General features: G+C 37.9%; 1 protein-coding gene and 1 long non-coding RNA gene across 3 annotated transcripts in view; one reads left to right on the top strand and one right to left on the bottom strand.

Moving 5' to 3' along the window:
• Positions 1–24,233, bottom strand: part of LOC110017724 (uncharacterized) — a 227,204-nt gene that overhangs the window by 83,606 nt on the left and 119,365 nt on the right. The window contains exon 3 of the long non-coding RNA XR_013654867.1: positions 8,784–8,867. This is a non-coding gene — a long non-coding RNA (uncharacterized LOC110017724). The remainder of the gene's footprint in view (positions 1–8,783; positions 8,868–24,233) is intronic.
• The window catches only part of mafa (MAF bZIP transcription factor a), a 77,796-nt gene continuing 67,088 nt past the window's right edge, over positions 13,526–24,233 (top strand). Inside the window, exons 1-2 of one of the 2 annotated variants that reach the window (XM_004067226.5) lie at positions 13,526–15,555; positions 22,062–22,123. In XM_004067226.5, coding sequence (XP_004067274.1) covers positions 14,591–15,555; positions 22,062–22,089 — 993 coding nt within the window. In that variant the 5' untranslated portion in view covers positions 13,526–14,590 and the 3' untranslated portion in view covers positions 22,090–22,123. Of the gene's footprint in view, positions 15,556–15,761; positions 17,277–22,061; positions 22,124–24,233 lie in introns of those variants that run through there. The other variant, XM_011491926.4, reaches the window with a different exon arrangement.

Here is a 24,233-nt window from a genome sequence, read left to right as displayed (position 1 = left end):
AAACTGGTAAAATAACGAGAATGTGTCTGAATGGAAAGGTGGGTGTGCTTGTATAAGCAGAAAAGTCTATTCATTCAAATAATGACTTGCAGCATTGTTTCATGGTTTTCCTGAAATCTTTTTATGCATTACCGTAGAAAATCCCAAGATTTGCATGAAGAGCAGTTGTTAATCAAAATATGTGTTTTGTATTTTATATAAACCTCAAAGCAATCAAAAAAGTCACAAAAATAGAGATGTAGAAACATAGAAGATGCCAACAACGGTCATATCTGTGATTTTTCAGCTCAATTTGCTGCTACAGAAATACTAATGTGAGAACATGTAATGTCTGTGGAGTCTCCTAATGAGAGAGTTAGGATTGATAAGAAGACTGGACTGGAAGCAGAGGGGAAATGAGAGACAGAGGGATGACAGTTGCTGTTGTATTTAAACACTGGTGCCATTGTCTTTGCAAGTAGGTGTTTTGGTCTGGATTGGTGGACCCGGTGCCATGCTTGCTGACTGGAATGTCTGCCTAGGTTAGAGGATGTGCTCGAAGTACTGGGCGTCATTGTCTGTGTGCACTCCAATGCCCGAGCTCCGGAGTCACAAACTCCAATTTACTTTATGAGCTTTTATTAGCCAATTTAGCTCCTATAATGTTCATGGGAAGCAAATCCAGAACACAGTGAGACATTAAGCCGACTCGTCTGAGTGGTTCAAATTTGCAAACATGTGACAGACATCTTGAGAATCAAGCTCAGTTTTGTTGTATATACGTATGGAATAATGGTGCACAATTTGGGTTGTGTTTACGGTAAGACTGGATCCATGCACTCACATCCTCCCATTTGAATACTTCCTGTAGTTTATGTATTAGGCACTTAAATATAAATACAACCAAGAAATCCCCTTTTTACAGTGACCACATAGCTGCTTGCCTTTTACACTCATAAATAATTCCAGTAAGGTGTTTGCCTTTGAACCCTCCGAGGCATTAATCAGTGTCTAGCTTCAAAGCTCAACATCCTTGTTATGGTCACTTATTGAGTTGTTGGTGGCCACAGCATTATATTTACTAAGATGAATCAAACTGCAGCTAATACGCTGCAGCTGAGTGTGACACACTCTTAAGTCCCCTATTTCATCTTTTGCTCTGGATGGAGTAGGACAAGCTACGTGGATCAATAGCTGGCCAGACTCCAGCTCCTGTGGCAGCAGTGCTGACTTTCAGGATGTTTTAAACAAAAATAAATCCATCTTCACTTCTATACTAAGTAATCAAAAACAATGTCTTAATTTTATCTTACTAGCAAAATGATTTGCTGCGCATATTTCTTTATCTCGAAGTTGCTTAGAAAAATGCTGACAATTAAAAATTATCCACCTTGATTACTGTCTTAACCATCAAACAATAATGTGAAAATATCATTTGATCATATAAACAGAGCTCCACCAAAGGAGACCCATGGTTTAAATGCTTTCAAAAGTTCAAAATCTGACACAAAAGTTGTTTTGTATTTTATCCCCCAGAAAACAAATGGGACAGATTTTCTTTGCAATTGTAAAATCTTGCAGGTGTACTTTATATATTCAACAAATATACTATATATATATATATATATATATATATATATATATATATATATATATATATATATATATATATATATATATATATATATATATATATATATATATATATATATATATATATATATATATATATATATATATATATATATATATATATATATATATATATATATATATATATATATATATATATACTGCTTCTTGTACCCCAAAGGGATTTTAGCAGATTTGGACAAATAATAAGAGGAAAGAAAGTTCACAGCCAGTGGATTAGACACAAAAAGGCTAAATTAATATTTCTTTTTCTTTACTTCATCTCAGCAAAAGCTAAAAAATGACTTTTACCATGAAATTGTTGGTCTTATGTTAAAAAAGCTACTTAGTAGCTGTACTAATGTCCAGACAGATGTTCAAGCACTTACTTCTGATTTCTTTAAAATCATTTAAAGAAACATGAATTTGATAGTCAATGATAAATTGAATTCCTTAACTGTGCAGTGTGGGTGAAAGTGTTACAGTTTCAAGATTTCTAAAGGTAATGAAAAGCAGTTTTGCATGTACAACACTTGTATTCTTCTTTTCCTGTTACTTTCTTGTTACCAACAGTGTTATGTTTAAATCTCTGCAGGGAAAAAAAAACAGAAATATGTTACCCATTTGGGTAAAATGCAGTTCTAGTAGTTGTACCCATTCCTTTATCTATCAGGTGTCTCTAATTTTTTTGGTTATTTATTATTAGTTATGGAGTCCCTGAATTGGTCTGATTATTGGCCTCAGTGCTCAGCCTAGTCAGTATTTTCTCACTCTTTCTCATTTCATCAGGAATCACTCAGCACTTCAGAGAAACATTCAATTATGCTCTATTGGCAATTAAATGTTTCTCAAATGAGCTCATTTCAATCATTTTAATTTGGGCTTCTGGTGGGTTTTAATGTCGTCTGTTTGACGCAGAGCTCAAATGAACATAAAGCACTTCACCCGCTGGGAGCGTTTGAAGGGCCGTGCTCAGAGTCAGTCAGATGACATTTTAACCTGCTTAGCAGCAGAACAATTGAGTAGATATTGAAATTAGGAAGGAATCCAGACTGCAGCCTTCAGACAAAGGAACTAATATTATTGAAAACAGTGAAGCAGATCATGCAAAACTACATGTGAAAAATGATCAGATGATTCAACTTGTTCTATTACCTTGCAGTCTTAGTGTTTCTGTTATCAGAACGATTTTGATAGAACCTGTGATTAGTTGATTCAGTGTGTTGGATTATTACTAATTGGACATGGGTGACAGAAACATTCTGAGAGAAGACAAAATTCATCCACACACGTTTCATTGGGATATTAATTTTTATTATAAAGGTTTTAAATCGCATGTGATAAAATGTTGAAATGTCAACGGAAATCCTTTGATTAAAGACAGCTGAAATTCAAGCTCAGAGTTGTGAAAAGAATAAAAGTTCAAAAAAGATTTTTCTCTTCTCTTCTTTGTGACTTTCTGCCGTAGTTGGACAATTCCTTATAAAAGCTACAAGTCCACTTTGGAAATTTAATTAATTTAATCAATTGTGAACAAAGACATTTTATTGTCTCATCGTGTTCTGAAAAGACCACCGTATTACTGGGATAGCCAAGTCCTACAGTCTAACGTAATAAATGCAATAATTTTGCATTGGTGAAATTACTGTAAATCATTTAATGATCGTACAATCTGAAGTTATTTTTAAAAGAGGATCATCAATATTCTCTGGGGGTGAATACAGAAAGGTCAAAATATCTCCCATTAAGCTATGGGCTTGAGCAGACATGTATCCCTGTGTGCATGTGTGTGACCACGCATGCCCCAGGGCCTCAGGAGGAGAGAGTCATTATTTTTGCTTGTGGATTTCTATACACTTTTCATAATGACGGTGAAAATAAGAGAAAAAATTAAGGATGAACAGCAACCAGACTTCCCCCAACCTTATAAATCCTTTTTTTGTGGTAATCTGTGTGAAAAAAAAGTAACTGGATACATACATTATTGTTTTTATATAACATAATGAAAGCAAAAAAGTTATATTATAAAATCCTGATTATTGTTTGTAAGTGAACCCAGGTTGAAAGAAAAATCTTAGGGTTGCTCCCCCCTCACTTTCCAAACAGGAAGTAGTTCACCTGCTGGCTCCAAGAAGCCAAAATCCCATAGACTTCTATTGAGAAATAAACAGGTATTTCTAGGTCAATATTTTTGTCAGAATAATCATTTTTGGTCTATTACCTATTATTGACCTGTCCTTGCCAACCCTTTTTTCAAGATATATTTATATTATCTTTATTGCAAGTTGTTCAAGTTATAAAGGGACTAAATATGCCTCAATAAAAGCATGTGGTGCCTGCCAGCCTTCTACGTCCAACTTTCAAAATGTTTGATTGACAGATTGTCCTAAGCTTGCTTTCAGGGGAAGATGTGTGGACTTCCAACAAGCTCACTCCTGATTGGTGTTAGTTGTTGCCATAGACATGTTGACTCAGACCACTGATGTCGTTTGACTCAAAATGGTAAAGTCCATATCACAAAAAAATTGTCGACTGAATTTACTTCATTTGGTTGGAGCTGGAAGTAAGCCATTAAATGAATGACCTCACACTGAAACGGCCCAGTTCTCGTATGCAGTCAGTGATCCAAAATTGTCACCTATTCCATTCAACTCTTTTTACTTTATTTAACAATTCAAAAAGCACACATTTTTCAAAGTAAATAATGTTGTAAAATTGCATATATTTCTTTGTTTTTTTTTACATAAATGTATCAAACACTTCAATCTATCGCTATTAGGGTTGTAATGCTATGTTTTAACAATTAAATTCATATCAGTAACTTGTGGTTACTGATGTGTTTAACTCTGCTAAACAAGGTACTTTAAACACCAGTGTATAAGTCTGAAGTGGTTGAACTGGCAGGAAATTGTCACTCAGCATAATAAGCATGCATGCATGACTCTTATTTTAAAAAATTACTACACACGCATCACTTCACACTAAGTAGAGCAAGATTACACTAATAAAGGCTTCCAATGTGATTTTAAATGGAAACATTCATTGTTTCAAAATGTTCTGTATTTTTTCTCTCCGCCCTGGTTACCCTTCTAACAGATATTGCTCAAAAGTCCTCCTGTGAAGAGCTCCCAATGGGACCAAAGTTTCAGCCTTGGACCGAGCAAAGTCTGTTTCAACCAGAAAGCAAGGCGACAATGCTGATAGTTTTTAGAGGTAATTCCTTTTAGATCGTTGCTTTCTTGGGGTTCTTATTCATTTGACTCATAGTGTAGAAAAAAAGAAGTTGTTCTCGCCCAAGAAATAGGAAAGAAACATTAAGTGGTAAAGCATTTGATGCAAAGAGAGAGACTCAAATTAACAGATTAAAAAACAAAACAAGTAGTGAGATATTGAAAAAAATAGTGTCTCCAAATCTGGACGTTACTATCGCTTGATGACGTCATTAATAGCCACCGGTTGTCTCCATCAGCTTTAGTTTTCTCACACTCTGTTATTCTGAAAACTGTACTTTATTGTAACAGTTAGTTCCAGACTACAGTAGCTCAAGGGGAAAGCAACTCTGAGGAAAGTTGTGGAGGAGGTGACTAACCCAGTAAACACAGAGACGGTCTCTGTGTTCCATGTGTTCACAAGTTTAAACTCAAAATAAATATTTTACAGTAAGCCTGCAGCAGTTCTGACATATAAAAGCGATATCCTTAGAAAAAAATCCATGACAAAAAAACTTCATCATGATTGTTTTGCCACTCGTTTTCACAGTCAGCCATGTTATAACTTAAACACAGATAAGGAAAAAAAATCATACACACACACAATTAAACATGACAGTTTACGTTGTGTGAAACCACGCTGGAGATAACATGAAAAGTCATCCAGCAGTTATTATATCAGTTACTTGCAATACACACTAACCTTACACATGACAGTTAACCAATAAATTATATTCATGTGAATGTAATTATGGCTAATATGCAAACTAGTCTGCCAAGTCTTGTGGAATATTGACTAGTCTTCTTCGATTACTCTGTGTGGGGTGAACAATAAAAGCGTCCATTAGCAGACCACACAGCACCAACATTACATGGAGAAACAGTGGTTTGGTGTGGAGCGTGACATGAACTCTAAAAACGACTGCCCTTCTGACGCCGGGACTGTCTAGAAAACGTGTGACCCTGCTGTTCACAACACAGTAATACATTCACTGGTTTACTGTTGGTTCTTTGCCATCAGGCAGAAGACTTATACTAGCTCGGGGTCATATGCCGGAGCTCGCATGAAGCCTGCTGGCTGTAAGCTACTAAATATTTTCCAGCAGTGTCAGAGAGACCATCCAAATTGCACATCAGACTACAGATGTGCTCTGTGTCTGACCTTGTTTTGTCTTCTGCGTCCCCGCTTGCACCCTCCTTAGCCCCACACGTCTTTTGACTAATGGATTAAGGTAATTATTTCATGGCTGCGCCCACATTCTGTTGGTAGGGTGAAAATTGATATTCTTGCTTTGCTATTCTTACAGGGATGCTGATGAAGTTGCGCTGCCCCAGGGTAGCATTATCCCTTCACATTAGGATAGCTGAAAAGTAAAGGTTGTGTTCCTGTCTTTTTTATTTTGGGAGTTAACTGCAATAGTCCAAACTTGCATTCCCCCATAGAATAAAATGATGTTTATAGGTGTCAAATATTTCAGATTGTCAGTGTGTAAACAGCAAATGGTACCTCAAAAAAAAAGAAAAAAAAAAGAAAAAAAAGGGGGGGGAATGCAAAGACACTGATTAAAAAGGCTTATCAAGTCTTGTCTGGGACAAAGTGGCCAATACAAACACCACGCTCACCAATATCTCCTAGAAGACTCAAAGAAGAACAAGAAAAAAACAAAAAGAAAAACCCACTGACCTCTGATCTCTTCACTCGGTTGTCTGCTCTCCAATGCAAGGCTGTTTCATCCAATCCAAAAATATTACAATCCTCTAAAAGATAATCATGTTTACTGATACAGTTTATTGCTCATTTGAGGTGTTTAATGATTTGTCAGAACAAGCACAGGCTTTGGGTTTCATTGTTTTCCACCAACCTTAGACGGCATGTTTTTTTGGACTGTGGTCTGGATTCAGGTGCAGAAAAAGGTATTTTCAAACTAATACCATCATGTGTCTGCAAAGTTTGCTGCTTAAAAAGAACCCTAGACCTGCCACTGTGAAGCTCTCATCCTGACAAATAACATATAATTATGCAATATTCTGCTGAAACATTACTGCGCAAAATCACCTTCCTGCCTTTATAAAACAACAGTCATGTGAGAAAGAAAGCACACCATCAGTTCTAACACGTCAAGACATTATAAAACCTCCACTGATCTTAAAATGAGGCCAATGGTTTCACATGAATAACAGGAGTCATATAAAACTATTTTGATGAAGTTAGCCTGCAGGACAGTATTTTTTTATGTTACATTTCACTATACAGAGCTGACCATTCACCTGAAAATGTCACACAGTTACAACCCTAATCATTTGGGGGTAGTTCTACCAAAAATATTGGCCATTTAGAATAAAGCCTTATCCAAAGCCTTAACTGACCGTGGTATTTCAACCTTCTCACTACTCCATTTCTGCTCACAAGACAGCTTCCATCTTTCTTTTGATCTTTCTACCGTGGGCTATGTTTTTTTTTGTGTTTCTTTCAGTTCTTCTAGAAATGCATGATGCTATGGTATCTTTCTTCAGTGCTTTAAATATTTTTCCACTCTTTGATTTGAAAGGTTGTCTACATTTAGACTATTTGTAAACAGTATCAAGATACACTTCAAAGCAAAGTAATGCTGCTTTCACACCGAACATGTGATGCACGTCCAAGAAAGTGCTTAACAGGCATTCTTAAAAGCATACGGTGTTCACACTTTGTACTGTCGCTGTCTGATACTAGCACACCAACAATTGGAAAAAAAAAACTCGGTGCGAAACACCAAAGCAGTGCAAATCTCGCAACGCTTGCTCCGGGCTTTTTTTTTTTAACAGCTCTATTCAAATACATAAAAGATTTGGCGTTATATGATTCCGGGCACTACCAAATTCGATATTGGTCATCTGGTTTAACTTTCAACGCGCGTTCAATAGCCGCTGGATGTGTACGTAGAGCCAGAAAAAAACACTTGAAAATTTCTGTAGCAATGCACAAATGCAAGAGTTTTGAACACAGAAGCCCAAAATCCATATAGACCTGCATTTACAAGGACTTTTCTTTAGAAGTGGTTGCTTGAACACGCATTGGCTAGCCCGGAGTGAATGTAGCATTAGACACACATTTTCAGGAGGCCCAGTCCCCATCAAAGTTTAGATGAGCCCCATATCCCCTAAAATGTACTGTGATAAGTGCTGTAAAGCTATGTCCAACAGAGTTAGCATTCTGAAAAATTTATGTTTCAAGTTGACATGGTTTTCATGGATTCAAAAATATTTCTGTCGCTCAAACAAGGACATTGCAGTGTCTTTCTGCCAAGATGTTTTAAGACAGAAAGAAATAAACTGAGACAAGATTAATTTACCCGCTGAAGGACTTGTTACATTTGCAGAATAGTATCTACTAGTTCAAGGTTAAAATAGACACATTCACAACAGAAGCTCAACATACTTACAGCTTGGTTCCAAACTCTTTCTTGTCCTTTACTAGTATTTATATTATGTGTGAAAACTTTTCTCAGGGGAGTGAAAGTTCTACGGCCTTTTAATTGACATTTGATCATCTTCAGCTCTAATATACCCTCACAAAGCGACTTCTATTGTCAGTTCAGTTTGTCCCTCCTATTTGCCCACTTCAGGAAAACTTGTGGCTCAAAGACATCATTCGTCTATGATGGGAATGATGTTTAAACAGCTATGCTCAAACAAACAAATGAGTGACATTGCACCTCCACTGTCTGCCTATGCACTGCCACTGGTCGCAAATGTCCTAAAGAAAGTCTCAAACTCTGCACTGACCTTCTAAATGAAATATTGACGCTTTGAATCTTTATAAGTAATGCTGAACTGCTTTTCCTTCCGGTATCACCATATCTTCACAGCTGCCCGGTCTCTCTCCATGTAGATCTCTGAGCTCTGCATCATCAATAATTTCAAAGGCACAAAAGCAGCTAAATTAGGTCCGCCTTTTTCTTCTGTCATGACTAATGAACTCACCCTTGGTTTGTGTATTAGTCTGGCTCTGTTGCAGTCATACCCCAGGGAACGGGCCACTGCTGTGCCTTCCTTAAACAGGTAAACCTAAACAGATGACAAAGCAACAGAATAGAAATAGAAACAATAGGGTTTTGTTAGAGTTTTTCCACATGCAATGAGTTACATTAATTATGCAACCACATGTATGAATTTACCACTTTAGTGCAGGATTCAGTAAAGTGGAAACAAAGACCACATGTCTGCTAACTTGATGTATTTTTAAAACAAATATTTAATCTTTCAAAATGTATAAATTAGAACATTTAAAATGATATGCTACAGAATTGCAGTTTAATGATGAAACTAAGTAGCTGCTGACATAAAATTACCGTATGCAACTAATTGGACACTCACAGTGAAATACAGACAGAAAAGCAAATATTGAATGCTGCACAAATGTGAGATAAGGTGTACTTTTACAGAAGAATAGCTGATTTACCATCAGGGTCATCTTCTATTTCCTTTGGTGGGATGGACATGTCTGATTTAACCTATCATCAAATGGTTTGCCCACAAAATCTAAATACATGCACACATATGAGATCATGGACTTAGAGACAGAGGAAGAGAGACAGACTGTGATTATAGGCTTTTGACAGGAAAAAAAATGAGTATTTGTCAGCACCATAGCAAAGAAAGCCACAAATGAAATCAAAACTGGCTGGCCAGTTTACGTCAGTCTTTTCCTCGAAGAAAGTCTTTATTATGGAAAGGGTAAACTGTTTCAGTTGATCTGCTAATGCTAAATACACTGAAGAAATGAAATGTCAGACAGAAAAAAATCCCTAACTCGACAAAACTTTTGAGTCAAAAAGGGGTTATATGTGTTTGAGATTAGATTGTCCCTTAATCAACTCTTTATTAAATCAAATGTAGAACATACAGCAATGAACCTCCACCTCATTAAGCTTAATCGGATGACTGAAATTCCATCAAATTCTCAATCTGCAGTGAGCAGCTATTTTAGCACCTGTTTTACAGGTTTTTACAACAGCTTCTGTGGAGAAGTGGGTGGGACCATTTTATAGCTTGTGCGTTTCTACTTGGATTATTGCATAATGTGAACATTTATCCTAAAACAAGAAAAACTTACCAATTTCGGAGCAGCCGTCCATGTTAGTTTTAGATTTCAATGCACATCAAATTAAAAAAAAGTCTCTCTTTCTGACTTTTCAAGAGTTGTTTTTGTTTGATTAGCAGGATGATTTTCTGACACCCATGGCTGCCAATATTTTTTCTTTACCTTTTATATAAATATTTTAATTCAGTGGCCTAAGATCCTACCTTCAACAATTTTTGAGTTTTGTAAGATGTTCAGCTCTAAAAGGCTTGAGAAATGACCTTGAATACATTTTCTTCCATGATGTTCATCCAAATTTCCTTGGAATTATTTAACACAGGATTTCCATTCTTCTGTAACTAGGTTTCGTTTTTCAAATCAATTAGCTTTACATAAAGTGCTCATCTACTCTTTCTCTGTGTTCCTCAAAAATATTTGTTCACCTGTTTGTGACCAAGATAAAAAAAAGCTTATTCAAGTCCAATGTCTCAAGTCTGTTTTTCTCTGAATGGCTTTTAATTGATTTGAATTGCAATCAAATGTTTATATCTTGGTCAATTTTTGTTATAACCCCCTGCTGTCACCAGAAAAGCAGTTCCATCAGTGAAGGTGAGGTCCTCAGAGGAGTAATTTCTCTGAAAAATTTAGCTTTTTCCACTATTCCTCCACAATTAGTTTCTGTTTTTAGCTCACTTGTGCGAGTAAATGGTACTCAGCTTGCCTGCAGGCATTTCACACAAAGTCTGTCTCAGCTGAACATCGATGTGCTGGGCATTACTGTTAAGATATAACTTAAGTGCAAGTTCAGGATTTAACAACAAACCCATGATAGCACAGAAAATAAGTACTATACTGTAATTGTTATAGAGAGACGTTTTGTGGGGGGAAATTAAACAGAAAATGAAAGATTGCATTTGTTTTAACTGGAACTGCTTCAAATTTTCTCATCCTCTCAAACATCATTTTCTCTTTTTCAGTTGCAGTAAATCCGTTTAAGCAGAATACATCAGTTTTGACCTTCAGCAGAGAATGATTGAGAAAGAAGGACTCAATTTGACGACAGCAATAATATGTTATATTTCAATTTTGGTGATTAGTTAAATTTTATACTAAAAGATCCATTACATTTTGGACAGATTCTCTGTGCAGCTCCTCTTTTTACAAAGTTTTGCCCTATTGAGAAGGCTCTTTCATGTAGTGTGTCCTCTGATTATTTGCCTTCTCAAAAATGTATGTCTTGTCTTTAGTATTGATAGAAAAAAAAGTAAATCCTTTCAAATATAGCGCAAACATTCCAGCCCTTCTGTGTTAGCCCCCGTTGTCATGATGCCAGAAAAAAACACAAAGCAAACAATATATACGAATACCACAGCATACATTAGAGTTCTGGTTTCTGCATTTTATAATATTTGGGGGCCTATTTAAAGTGAAAGAATTTCCATGTCTGATAGATGTCATCTGTCTGTTCTAATGTAGTGCTTGTTTCACATTTCCTTCCACCAAACCCTCACTTCCACTGTAACTTTGGAACATTTTAGTTAGGGCACTACAGTATTGTCTTTATATAGTGCAAGGTGTTCCTTTAGGTTTAAAAAACTACGTCAAACTTAACAATAAGTTTCAAGTGAGTTTCAATCCTAACTTTTACTCTGCAAATCTCCTTTGTGGTCCACAGTGACTATTGTGTTACAGTTAATTGCAAAAAAGCATGTCCTGGAAAGTAGGCTACTCCCCAAAAGCATATGAAAATGTGCTTCTGAACATAACTGGAAAACTAATTTTAGTTGCATCTTTATTGAATTATTGTTTTTTTAGGGTGGTCTTACGCATGTAAGAATAAAGTCCCACATCATGAAATGAGACATGAATTAAGACATATGCAGTTTTTAAACAAATTAACCTTTTTTAAACGTTTTTTAACTAAACAGGTCCTAGGTTTCTGACAGTTTGTAGGTATACCCACTGTCTTTCAGTCCTGTTTGAGATTTACATTTTAAAAAGTGCTTGTTACATCAGAGTGATTCAATAACATATTACAATTGAATCGGTTAGTTCAAAAGGGGCCCAAGTCCATAATTTTTCAAAATAGAGATATTATATGTTCTATGGTCTTCAGGGGAAAAGCTATCTGATTATGTGCAAAAAAGTCCCAGGTCAGTTGTAATGTATTGACTATGCTTGACATTTAAAATGCATTAAATGCAAAATTCCTGGACTTGGGCCTCTCTTGCATGGGTTTTGCTTTATCCCATAGATGGTTGCACTAGTTATTCAATATGGCAGCGCCCCTGTTTAATTCAAGAAGGGCCCAAGTCCAGAGCCTTTAGTTTGCTAGTACTCTGAAATTATAAAAATGAGTTGCTTCATATTCAGATGACTTCTGTACACCTTCCTAGAGAGGTGCCCCGGGCATGTCCCACTGGGTGGAGGCCCCGGGGAAGACCCAGGACACACTGGAGAGACTACGTCTCTCAGTTGGCCTGGGAAAGCCTATGTCCTCCCAGAGGTGCCCGGGGTGAGGGAAGACTGGGTATCTTTGCTTAGACAGCATCCCCCATGACCTGGTCCCGGATGAGCAGAAGAAAACAAATGAATGGATAAATGGATGGATGGAGGACCAACGGACGGACAGATGGATGGACAAACTAAACTTCAGACTGCGGTCCGAAACCTCCTCCGTTGCGCATATGTAACAAAGCACCCTCCCCTGCCTGCAAACACAAAGCTATAAGTCCAGCTGCTCTGCTCAGTGACATGCACATGCAATGTGTGGACTCGCACAATAGCGCAAAAGTACAAGCACAATTGATAAATCTGTGCGCACGGTTTATGAGATTTTTTATTTTTTTAACCACTAGCACCTGGAGGGCTCAGTAGCTTTAAACAGTAGTTACACAAATTATATTTTAGTTGTAGGATGGTTGGGGGAAAAAAATGTCACTTTGATTTTGCTGCCTGAAAATATTTAAAGATCGATTTTCAATCACAAGCTCTGGTTGTTACTTTGTTACTAAGAAAAGAAACTTTTAAATGTGTAAAAAAAATGTTAGTGGGTTCACATTGAAACCAAACAGGAGGACAGAACACACAGTGATATGAGAAGCAGCAAAATCCAGACAGCCTCGTGATACTGTCATACACAAGTCAATTAATAGTAGAAGACCTCTGAACTGAGATAAAGTGCAATGTACTAGAGAGGGTTATATGGCTCCTAAAGCAATGCCTGGGCTACAGCTTAGATAAAGTGAATTTTATGACTCTTGTACATAATAACTCTGCTAACCTCTGGGTTCACTGGAGTGCACTTCCTCTGACATAACATCTTCCACAGTAAAGGGGTATAACTTTTCCGCACAATGTGATTGAAGCCCACAGGGTAACTTGTTTTTGAGATATACAAACAACTCTGACTGTGCGTGCATCCCTAAGAAAATAAAAGATTGCCACACGCTTTACAGATGTGTCCATTAAACTCGTGGACTCTTAATCAGAGTTTTTTTTTTTTTTGTGACCAAAAGGTGGCAGTATTGAGTTTTACTCTATAGAGCGGAGCTAAGCACAATCACTAAGACCCACTTTTTAGATTTTGGTCACTTATTTTGTGCAGCAACTTGATTTACACTGTTCCTTTGCATTCTTTTTTTCTTTTCTTTTTTCTTTTTCTCAAAATCGAGCCTGAAAAATATGAGCAACAAAAGTCATGTCAGAAAAATTTGTACTTTTTTAACAGCAATAAACTGTAAAGTAAGAATTACATAAAAACATTTTTAACAGCAATAAACTGTAAAGTAAGAATTACATAAAAACATAAGTTTTATCTATCTATCTATCTATCTATCTATCTATCTATCTATCTATCTATCTATCTATCTATCTATCTATCTATCTATCTATCTATCTATCTATCTATCTATCTATCTATCTATCTATCTATCTATCTATCTATCTATCTATCTATCTATCTATCTATCTATCTATCTATCTATCTATCTATATCTATCTATGATTTGTACCCATTGGATGAGGAAATATTCAAAGAAAAAGCTCAGCACTGCGTTGTCTGCGCCAGCAGAGGCTGCGTCCCAGCTGACAGCCAGCTGGTGGCTTCTGACAGTTGAGGAAAGTTTTGTTTCTTCAGGGCACTGATATGGTAATTAGCTCTCGAAGTGTGCGACCCTATTGGCTCTTGGTCCTAGTCAATTTTCCATTTCCAGCCTGACGTCAGGCGGCTTCAGCGCTCTTAAACTCATCTGCTCTGTGATCCCTCAAAAAACTGGTCCCAGCAGCTCGCAGCCTGTGCAGCGGCGCGCGGTTTGCACTCCAGTCCCCGAACCTCGAAGCGCGCCCCTCTCCGCTTGCGTAATGTATTCCCGAAGAAGCCGTAAAGCGCTAAATGTTTGAAATCCAAACCCGCCGTGTTTCACATGCTGTAAAAGGACTCCGCTGCTCGCGTGCGCAGCACTGCTGTGTCTGTGCGATAGACTCTGCAAAGAAAAACTCTCTAGCGTCTGCAAGTCCGTGGCTGCAGGAGCGACGCTGAAAAGCTCGAGGGCTTTTTTTTTTTTTTTTTTTTGTAGTTGTTTTTTATTTTTTTATTTTCACTTTTGAGACAAGACGCTCAAAAATCAAACTGGCTCACGTTCTTCCCAATCAGCCCAGTTTGACAGCTGCTCTTCACCCCATTTGGAGGACTGTCGGCAGCAAGAGGATGGCATCAGAGCTGGCAATGAGCAACTCCGACCTGCCCACCAGTCCCCTGGCCATGGAATATGTTAATGACTTCGATCTGATGAAGTTTGAAGTGAAAAAGGAGCCGGTGGAGCCCGATCGCAACATCAGCCAGTGCAGTCGCCTTATCGCCGGGGGATCCTTATCTTCCACCCCGATGAGCACGCCTTGCAGCTCGGTGCCCCCTTCTCCAAGCTTCTCGGCGCCCAGTCCGGGCTCTGGGAGCGAGCAGAAGACACACATTGAGGATTTCTACTGGATGTCCGGTTACCAACAGCAGCTGAATCCAGAGGCGCTGGGCTTCAGCCCCGAAGACGCAGTCGAGGCGCTGATCAGCAGCAGTCACCAGCTCCAGTCCTTCGATGGCTACGCCCGGGGCCAGCAGTTTGCAGGCGCGGCCGGAGCAGGGGGCACCATGGCCGGCGAGGAGATGGGCTCCGCCGCGGCGGTGGTGTCAGCAGTCATCGCTGCAGCAGCCGCTCAGAACGGAGCGCAGCACCACCACCACCATCATCACCACCACAGCAGCCACCACCAAGCGCCCAGCGCCCAGTCCAACGGCACCTCAGGGACAAATCACCCACACATGCGCCTGGATGAGCGGTTTTCAGACGAGCAGCTGGTGACCATGTCCGTGCGGGAGCTCAACCGACAACTACGAGGGGTCAGCAAGGAAGAAGTGATCAGACTGAAACAGAAGAGGAGGACCCTAAAGAACAGAGGCTACGCTCAGTCCTGCCGGTTCAAGCGCGTCCAGCAGCGGCACGTCCTGGAGGGCGAGAAGACGCAACTCCTGCAGCAGGTCGAGCACCTAAAGCAGGAGATCTCCAGGCTGGTCCGGGAGAGGGACGCATACAAAGAAAAGTACGAGAAGCTCATCAGCAACGGCTTCAGAGAAAATGGATCCAGCAGTGACAACAACCCTTCATCTCCAGAGTTTTTCATGTGAGTCTCGACATTTTCGCGCAACAAAAAAGTTTCTTACTCCGCCTTAAGATTTCTTTAAAAAACTTTTTTTTTTAATTAATATTATTTTGGACTGCTAGACGAAGAACTAATTTGTACAATTTAAAAAAATGCAACTTTGAAAAACAACCCCCTTCGCAACTGTGCAAGGGCTTTTTGACATCCATCTTTTTTTTTTCTTTCAGAAAACGTTCATCAACTTCTTTCCATGACCGCAGACTCTGTTTTCCATAAACTGTCGAGACTTCTTTTTATTTTGATTATTATTTTTGAATCACCTTTCATTTTTGACAGTTGATTCAACTTCACGCCGCAGTACACGGAGTGTGCATGCAGGCACGAAGTGTACTCCTTTGAAGTTCATCAACGTGCCCTTTGACGCCATCTCACTTTCATTTTAGTGTACAGATCGCTGTAAAAAGAAAACTGCATCCAATCAAACTATTTTTGTCCTTTTTTTTATTTTTTTTGTTTTTTCCCTGCAAAACTTGGAGTATTGCAAGCTGCCACCTCATCTCATGCGTTTGCTTGAAAGACTCATTACAAACTTTTGTTTTCTTAAAGAGATGTGTTATTGGACTGACCTGCATGCTGGACATGTATGGTTTTTTTCTTGTGCTTTTCTTTTTGTGCGCAGCTATTTTCTTTTTTTTTTCCCCGGATGGCTTCTGCATTGCATTCAAAACTTCATCTAAGACTCCTCACTTTTTTTTTGGAACAAAAGAAGTCACAGGACTTTCTTTCAACATGTAAAAGTGCATTTCAGCTGCGTTGAAGTGCTCCACTGTCATTAGGCTGCAGAGAATGCGCAGTTGCATTCCCCATGGCGGGGACCCTGGTGCGTGGGGGAAAAGAAAAGACTTCACTGCTAAGGAAACCTCCAATTAATTTCCTGGAAGTTTAGTCTGTTGCTTTAAGCCTATAGTGTTATTTAAAGATTTTTTTCCACTGTGCTTTTTTCAACATATTTTTTAAACATAATTTAAGTACAAAGTTTTATAATCTTGAATTGCAAGATGTGTGCTACAGCCTAGATTATTGATGTAAGTAGATTGATGCACAGAGATATTGTGTAACATTGATTTAGCGAAATTGGCCTGGCTCCAATTTATACAGAGAACAGTATTGTGCAGTGCATAAACAGAGCTTCTTTTCAGCATGTGCTTTAAGATCCAAGTGTCTGAGCTGTGGTCTGTGCCACAGATTTAATTATTAATAAAATAAAATTTACAAAAAAAAGGAAAAAAAGTTTTACAAAATGTTAATATTAAAGGCAAAATCAATAGCCAAACTCTTTGAAAGTGTGTTTAAAAACTGACATATGAATCGAAATGCACTAAAACTAATATCACCTGTTGTCATGTGTATGTTGAGAAAAGCAGCTCAGGAGGCTACATGATTGATACATGATGATCAGTTTTTGTCTTAAACAATATTGTCAGAGCAATAAGTAATAAAACCAATAATAATGTCTGGACATTGTTAGATTTTCAATGATTTGTCACTCTGCATGTACAAGCTAAAGAAAAAAAATACATTCATCGTCGCATATATATATATATATATATGTGTGAGCGTGTGTGTGTGTGTGGGTGTGTGTGTTTTGCTGTGCAAAATCATATCATTCACTAACCATATGTGATGTTCATTTGTGCTTGTGTTCTTCATTTTATACGAATAAATGATATGCAATAAATACATTCAACTGTCTTTGAAATTTTTTTAATTTATTTTTATCCTCTTCTCTCCGGAGAAGAATTTGTTTTTTATGCTTTTGGGACAAAGTGTGCCTTAAAATTACAATCAAACAGACACTGTAGCATCGGCTGGTTCACTCATGCAACAGAATAAAAAATACATTTATACTCACTAATAATAAACCACGTCAATTTAAGCAGGAAGATCCTTTTTTTCCCAGCAGAGGTCCAAACAATTAATGAAATGGACGGAACAAAGATTGCTGCAAAAAATTAGTTTCAGCATTTTCTCACATGCAATCTGACTGTAGAAGCGTTCAGGTTGTCTGCTTGAGAAAACACCATAAAACCGGCAACATTAGAATATGCTAACTTCTGGTTTTGAAATTTTATTTGAGGAATCTTTTTAATTTCTTCTGTTTAACAAAAAAACAGAACCCTGTTAATTCTGTTAGGGAAAAAAAACAAAAACATCCTATCAGCATATGTCCTACGGAAATCTTTTTTACTGATTTTATTTGGTTTCCCATATAATTATTTACAATAAAATATTATTCAAAGCTTTCCATTTAAAAGCTTGTATTCCCTTAGCAGCATCCCCATCAGCATCCGTTGAGGCACTGCATGGTTTTACTTCATAGTGTCAGCGTGTTTTACCGCTTCTGATCTGGTATTTTATGTGAGTGTTTTTCTCACAACTTTCACATGTGCGTGATTTGAAGTCTACATGTGTGTAGGTGTACAAGTGTGTTTATGAGTTTAAACTGGCGTAAATTTGAAAAGTTGTGTTTCCCTGAATGGCAGTATGTGCTGATTAGATCTCTAAAATTGAGTTTCTTGTGGTTTTGTGTGTTCCATATTTTCACGTCAAGTTGGTCCATTTTCAGCGTGTTTTTGTGCCTACTTGCCTTTGGACAGTGTGTGCTCACTGTTACAAGTGTGTCACAGTTTACTAATTTCACAGAGATTTACCCTGTTTGCTTCAATGCTGGCCGGGGGGGGGGGGGGGGGGGGGTGTTGCTATGAGAGCACAGCCACATCAAGCGTGAGGGGTCGCTGGAGCTGCTGTGGTGGGCAGCACAAGTTTTATGCTGCTGCACCACAATTTGAATTTCCGCTACCGTTTAAGAATCTAGTGTAACTATTTTAGTATATGTCAAATGAAAGAGGGGATATTTCTCAAACACAATGAGCTCATTGTGTGTTCTGAAAGACCAGTTTCCTAAATGTTTTTTGAATATTTTGGTTTTTGAGGATAGATTCAGTCTGAATTTGTTGGTCGTCCATGTCTAGGAGGAGAGGGCATCGACAAAGAACAGTTTTCACACAAAGTAAGCACACTTTCATTGTTTTAACAAAGTACTAAACATTTAACTGTTTTTTCGGGAGTGCTTTCAATTTTAATGCTAACTTTGCAGCAAAGAAAACAACTTCAGCAGCATCTGTAACCGACCATGTTTTAAAGCTGTCTGTGAGAAAGAGGAGGGGAAAGCAGGAGAGAAAAAAGTTTTCTTATGAAATAACACTTGCATCTTGTCTGAGGTGTGTGTGCTGCTGCTATGGTGGCTGATTGCTCGGAGTGAACAGATAGACTGAGACAATAGTCGGGCTTGGGCTGAATTAAATGATTTTGCTGATGATTAATAGTGGTGTGGGCCACCAGCTCCTACAACGCAGAGATGATAAATCGTGAGCGCAGCTCCCGGCAGCTGTGCCAGTGTTGGGTCTTTGCATGCGCACACCATCCAATTTACAGCAAAGCCATTCCCTTTCTTCATCAACTTACCTAATTACATTTATTTGATCTAAGCGGTACTGCAGCTGTATTTTGATATTTCATTTTAGCCACCAGAGAATTACCACAACAGTGTTTCTCTGCTCTTAAAAGAACATGTTTCTGTATTAAAATTTGAAAGAGATTAATTCCTTTATGCTCATAAGTTGGTCTTTACCCCACAAAAGGCAGTTTAATTGCGAAGAGGTGTGTTTGTTGTGTTATAAATTGCAGAATATGAAAAACAGTTGAGTTGATTTATTTTGATAGTTTCTTGTCAGAAAAAAATTAGTTAGACCTTGATGTCAAACGTCTGCTGAAAACACAGAAATACTAATGCCTAGCTGCTATTATGTAAAATTTCCTTGTTTCACATTTAGGTTTTTGCTATTTTGGCAAGAAATATTTCTTTGTTCTGCATCTGATGAAATTTATGTGAAGATAGATCTAAATGAAAACATAGGGGTTGTTTTATAGTTTTAACGCCAAAGTGCAATGAATACATTAGTGAAAAATAATCAGTCTTGCAGCCGTGCACCCATGTGCAAAACGACTGCATGAGACATGGAAGTTGGTTTGACGTCCGACTTCTCACAGGCTTTAGATGGCGCTGGAGAAAGGGCTGTTTGTGGTTTCGAACTTATGCTGGCCTCTGCAAGACGGTCTGAATACCTTTGCAGATAAGAAGTGCAAGTGTGCAGCAGAACATGCATTTAAGTGCGTTACTTTGGAGGGAAGAGCGAGCGGGGGGTCAGAAGTTACATATAACTAAGTCATCAGAGTAATCCCAGCCCTCGAGAGTTCATGCTCATTTCCTCTGCCTGAATCCCATTTAGTGGAATGTTTTCTCATATCCGACATGGTGCAGTGAATCATAAAGTACTCAATGAAAATGTTTTAAAGTCAATTTCATAAATTCCACCACTTTTTTACAACCTTTTTTAGTTGTTTTTACAGAAAAACTTATCCGAAAATAGCAGTTCAAACAAAGCAATCTTTGGAAAATTATTTGTTCAGAACAAAAATATTATAGCTACAGAGTTACATGATTTTTTTCCCCCCATGTAAATTATATCTGTCAAAATACACCAACTTTTCTAGAACGGAAGTCAGCAGACGAGAGGTGGCACTCAGGTTAAGATCGTCAGTTAGTTTCATGTAGTGAAAATAACATCAAAAACATGTTTACATTTATTTCAAGTTAAACGATGCAGATAAATGGAAACAAGACATATTTAGTCACTGTCACCCACAACGATGGATGACAGAAAATAAAGCATCCGCTGTACCGGTTTTAGCAAACCATAAAAATGGGGGCAACTTAGTGGCATCCATGATGAGTTCAGCTTTGTCTTACACCCACATCATTCAGCTATGGTGTCGCAAACATAACAAAGCTGTCGGTTCTGCTTAGGGAAAGTTCAAAGTTTGGAGCGACCTTCACAGAGTGAACAGAGCTGTGACTTGTGTGTCGGAATTCAGATATAATCAGAAAAAAAAGGGAAAAAAAATCTCATTTTGTTTTTTTAAAAAAAGAGAAGGAATTGAGGTCATGCCAGCAAATGTGAATTGATTGAATAAAGATAAAAATCTAACAGGTTTTTTTTTGTGACAAATTGCTTCAGTTGCACTTTTTTTTTTTTTTTCCTGTTTTGGGTCCATTCTTATGGAACTAGAAAGCAGCTTAAAACAAGCAAACAAAAACAATTTGGTAATTTGTGTCGACCTATTTTATCTTTCATCCGGAAAGTTTGCTTCATCTGTTTGGAGGATGCATTAGGGACACTTCAAGGACTGGTGGGGGGTTATGATGCTAATGAGCCTGTAGAAACCTGATAGGTAACTCCATACGTCTGTAAATAGATCCTAAGTTTGAGAGTGTAACTTATATTAAATAGTTGCACCGTCATACCTTTGGGTCAAACATCGAGCATTTTGGTGTCGGTTAAGCCCTGGATGTTTAAAACCAATGCCTTTTAAAAGAATCTGCAGGGGATAAAGGCCGAACCCCACCATGCTTTTAACTGAATGAATGATGGAGGGAAAAAAATGGCAAAGAAGTTAAATATAAATGCTTAAAATGGTAAGTCGTGTAAAGTTGGTCCATTTCTACAAATTATGGCGAAAAATCTTATATATACCAAAACGTTTGCTCTTTTGACACTAAAATGCTCAACACGGCGCACTTTTTACTCAAACGATGCCGTTAAGCACTACAATTTATGATTTAGATGCAATGACGTGTTTTCTGCTGCAGTACTAATATTATCTTGATGCATTACTGCTGCTTTCCTGCAGGTTCAGTATGCTTTGGAGACATGAGTTATGTGGCATTTATTTAAAACTTCAATGATTTAAAATATCCTTCACTGCAGTATATTGGCAAAGATTGTTTTTTTTTTTTTTTTAAAAAACGCTGTTCGCCACAGCGTTTAAAGAACCTCACTGGGCATCAATGCAGAAGGAGCATAGAGCTGCACTACTTCTCTTACTGCAGAAACATTTACAAAACATGATAACTTGAACACAAAATAAAAATAAAAAATCTGGCCTCAATGGTAATAACTACAACTTTTAGTCTTTGTTTTAAAACAAAGGCAGACCATTTAGCTCTTGACTTGGATTTTGCATTTTTTTCTTTTTTAAATTAAATCATTTAGTATTTTATATAAAAAAATAATAATAAAAGGCCACTTTATCCTTTTTACTGATAGAACAGCATATACCACATTTCTAGTGCGCTAACAGTGTTTTGATGCATGCCGTTAGAATCTATTTGCATGCAAATTTTCACCATTCCCTTTGCGTCAGCTGTTCCCTATGATCCATGCCGTCTGTGTCATAAAACAGACAAATCTTACTCAGGTTTGCTTGTTGTTTTCCGTCTGCTGGTGTGGCTCCGTATGTGTGAAAGGGATGCCAAAGTTTCACACAGAAGAAAGTTGTCAAGGTGATGCTGCATGGCATTGTTTTTTATGTTCATGCATTGTGTCCAATTTCTTTTGGTTCTTTAGGTCCTCAAGAAAATTTCTCCACCTGTGATTTCCCTGAAACTCTGAGCCTTTGGATCCCTGAGGTAAAGCAGTTCAACTTCTCCTCTTCCTTTAATTTTTACTTTTATTTCAACTGTAAGGACTTTGTCTTAATTGATTTACATGACAAAGTTTACATTTTTTCCTTGACTTTTTTTGCATTAGCAAAGTTAAATATATAAAACAAAGGGAATTAAACAGGAGTGTGAATCAAAAAAGGCACTCTTTTTTTTAAACTAATGAATACACAATGTACCCTATTTTTTAAATATTACTCATATGCCAAAACATGGCTGTGATTATGTGTTTTTCTTTATAGTCTCTCTCCATCTCTCATAACAAAAGTTGAGTACAGTTATACACGCCCTTCTTTTATTTGCTTCCACAAAGAGAAAAATAGCACACGTTCTCAGTCATACTGGGAACACCCGCACAACCAGCAGATTACAGTCACTCATTCAAATGTAAATTAAATGTTCTGTACTTTTTTCTTTTGTCTCGGACAAGGAGAGTGAGGGGGAGTGAAGAATGGGCTTCTATGGCTGAAATCAATGCTAAGTGACAGAGAGGAACCTGGGCAGGCGTATATCACAAACCCAATTGTTCCTGCAATGATTTTACTTGGTTAAAGCCCAGAAGGAGGGAATGTCGAGCTTCTATGTGCATCTTTTCACTTGGGGGGTAACGATTGTACAACTTCAAGGAGTGCTTGTGCTTCTAATTTTTGACCAGTGGCTTTTCCCAGAAGTCAGTTTGTAGAAAAGTTTGTTAGAAGCAAAGCTTTTTTTCTGTCCTTTATTCTTTTTTTTTTTGGTGGATCTCGCATCAAGATTTCTTTTGGAAATTAAATAAAACAGATGATCAGAAGAGGCAAAAGCAGACTTCCTTTTGCTTGCAGTTCATTGCTAGCTGCGTTTCCATTGAGTTTGAAACTGTGCAAATTGGATTTGTGATAATAAATCTGCCTAGTTGAAACATGACAATTTCGAAAATGCGCTTGGAGGAGGTGGTTTTTGAAACATATTGAAATTGACAAATTTTGCAAAACTGCAATGGAAACACTTTTTCTTAATTAAACGAGTCAGGTGACCAACAATCCTGCACTGCACAGCAGGCGCCACAAAAGGTCCCACGGCATCACTTAGCTCATCAAATGTTGAGCGTGTTGTGCGGAATTGTAGGATCCACAGCTCCTCTTTAACCCTTGGGCTATCCTAGGCACTTTGACATTGGGAGTTGGGTCATCTAGACCCACTAGACAGTGCGCTGAACCTTTTTTTCTTCAATGATTTGTGAACCTCACTGGTGTCCATGGATTACATGAATTTTTTCCACCTTTATCCACCTTTGTCATGGTAGGGAGAACACGTCAATGTAAGGGTGGGGTCATCTAAGATAGCACAAAGGTTAAAATAACCAACCAATATTTCCCCAAAATGGTTTCATCCGTAGCCACTCCCACATGTGAGGAGCTGGCCCCTCCATGGCCTGAATAAGACGCCGACATGTCCTTTGATAGATGTTAATGAATGTTAGTGACATGGCAGAAATTTTACTGTATCAAAATCAAAGTATTCTTCACATCCGTCGGCAATTGAATTTGAATGACTTATCACGATGATTACGATTGAATGAAAACAGTGTGATAGGAAATTATTTTATTTTTTTAACATTTCTAGAATTTCAATAGTTTTGTGTATATGTGAAATGGGAACACAGCTAATGAAAACTTTACCATGCAATGTCATTCCAGTTCAAGCACTGGAAATTCCGTGGTAAAAGCTTTTACCAGCTGAATAGCAAATATTCAAAATTGCTCACTCTAAAGTAAATTACGTTTTTGGTGTTTCAACATGTTTCTCACGATAGAGGACATATTTAAAGAAAATTAAGCTTAAAATTGCATTTCTGAGTATTTCTTTATTCAAATCATTGTGAATCAGTAACAGATGAAGAAATGCTACTGGAAAAAGCTTGTAGCAGTGCCACAGGTGCTACAATCTGTGGGCCACTCAGCTCCCTGCTCCGCTCCATTCCTATGCATCCATTTGTAAATGACTTGATCCAAGTAAGTCTTTGTTTTTTCTCAGCAAAGCTGGCATCTGGTTCGGGAAGCAGGGGCTAGCTTACTCTGACCAACAATCCCACCCCCAA

The sequence above is a fragment of the Oryzias latipes genome, chromosome 3 (assembly GCF_053564925.1).
Source record: "Oryzias latipes strain Hd-rR chromosome 3, Olatipes_Hd-rR_3.1".
NCBI classification, from domain to species: Eukaryota; Metazoa; Chordata; class Actinopteri; order Beloniformes; family Adrianichthyidae; genus Oryzias; species Oryzias latipes.
The sequence above is the reverse complement of the archived record's forward strand: the minus strand, read 5'-3'. Positions and strand labels throughout refer to the sequence as shown.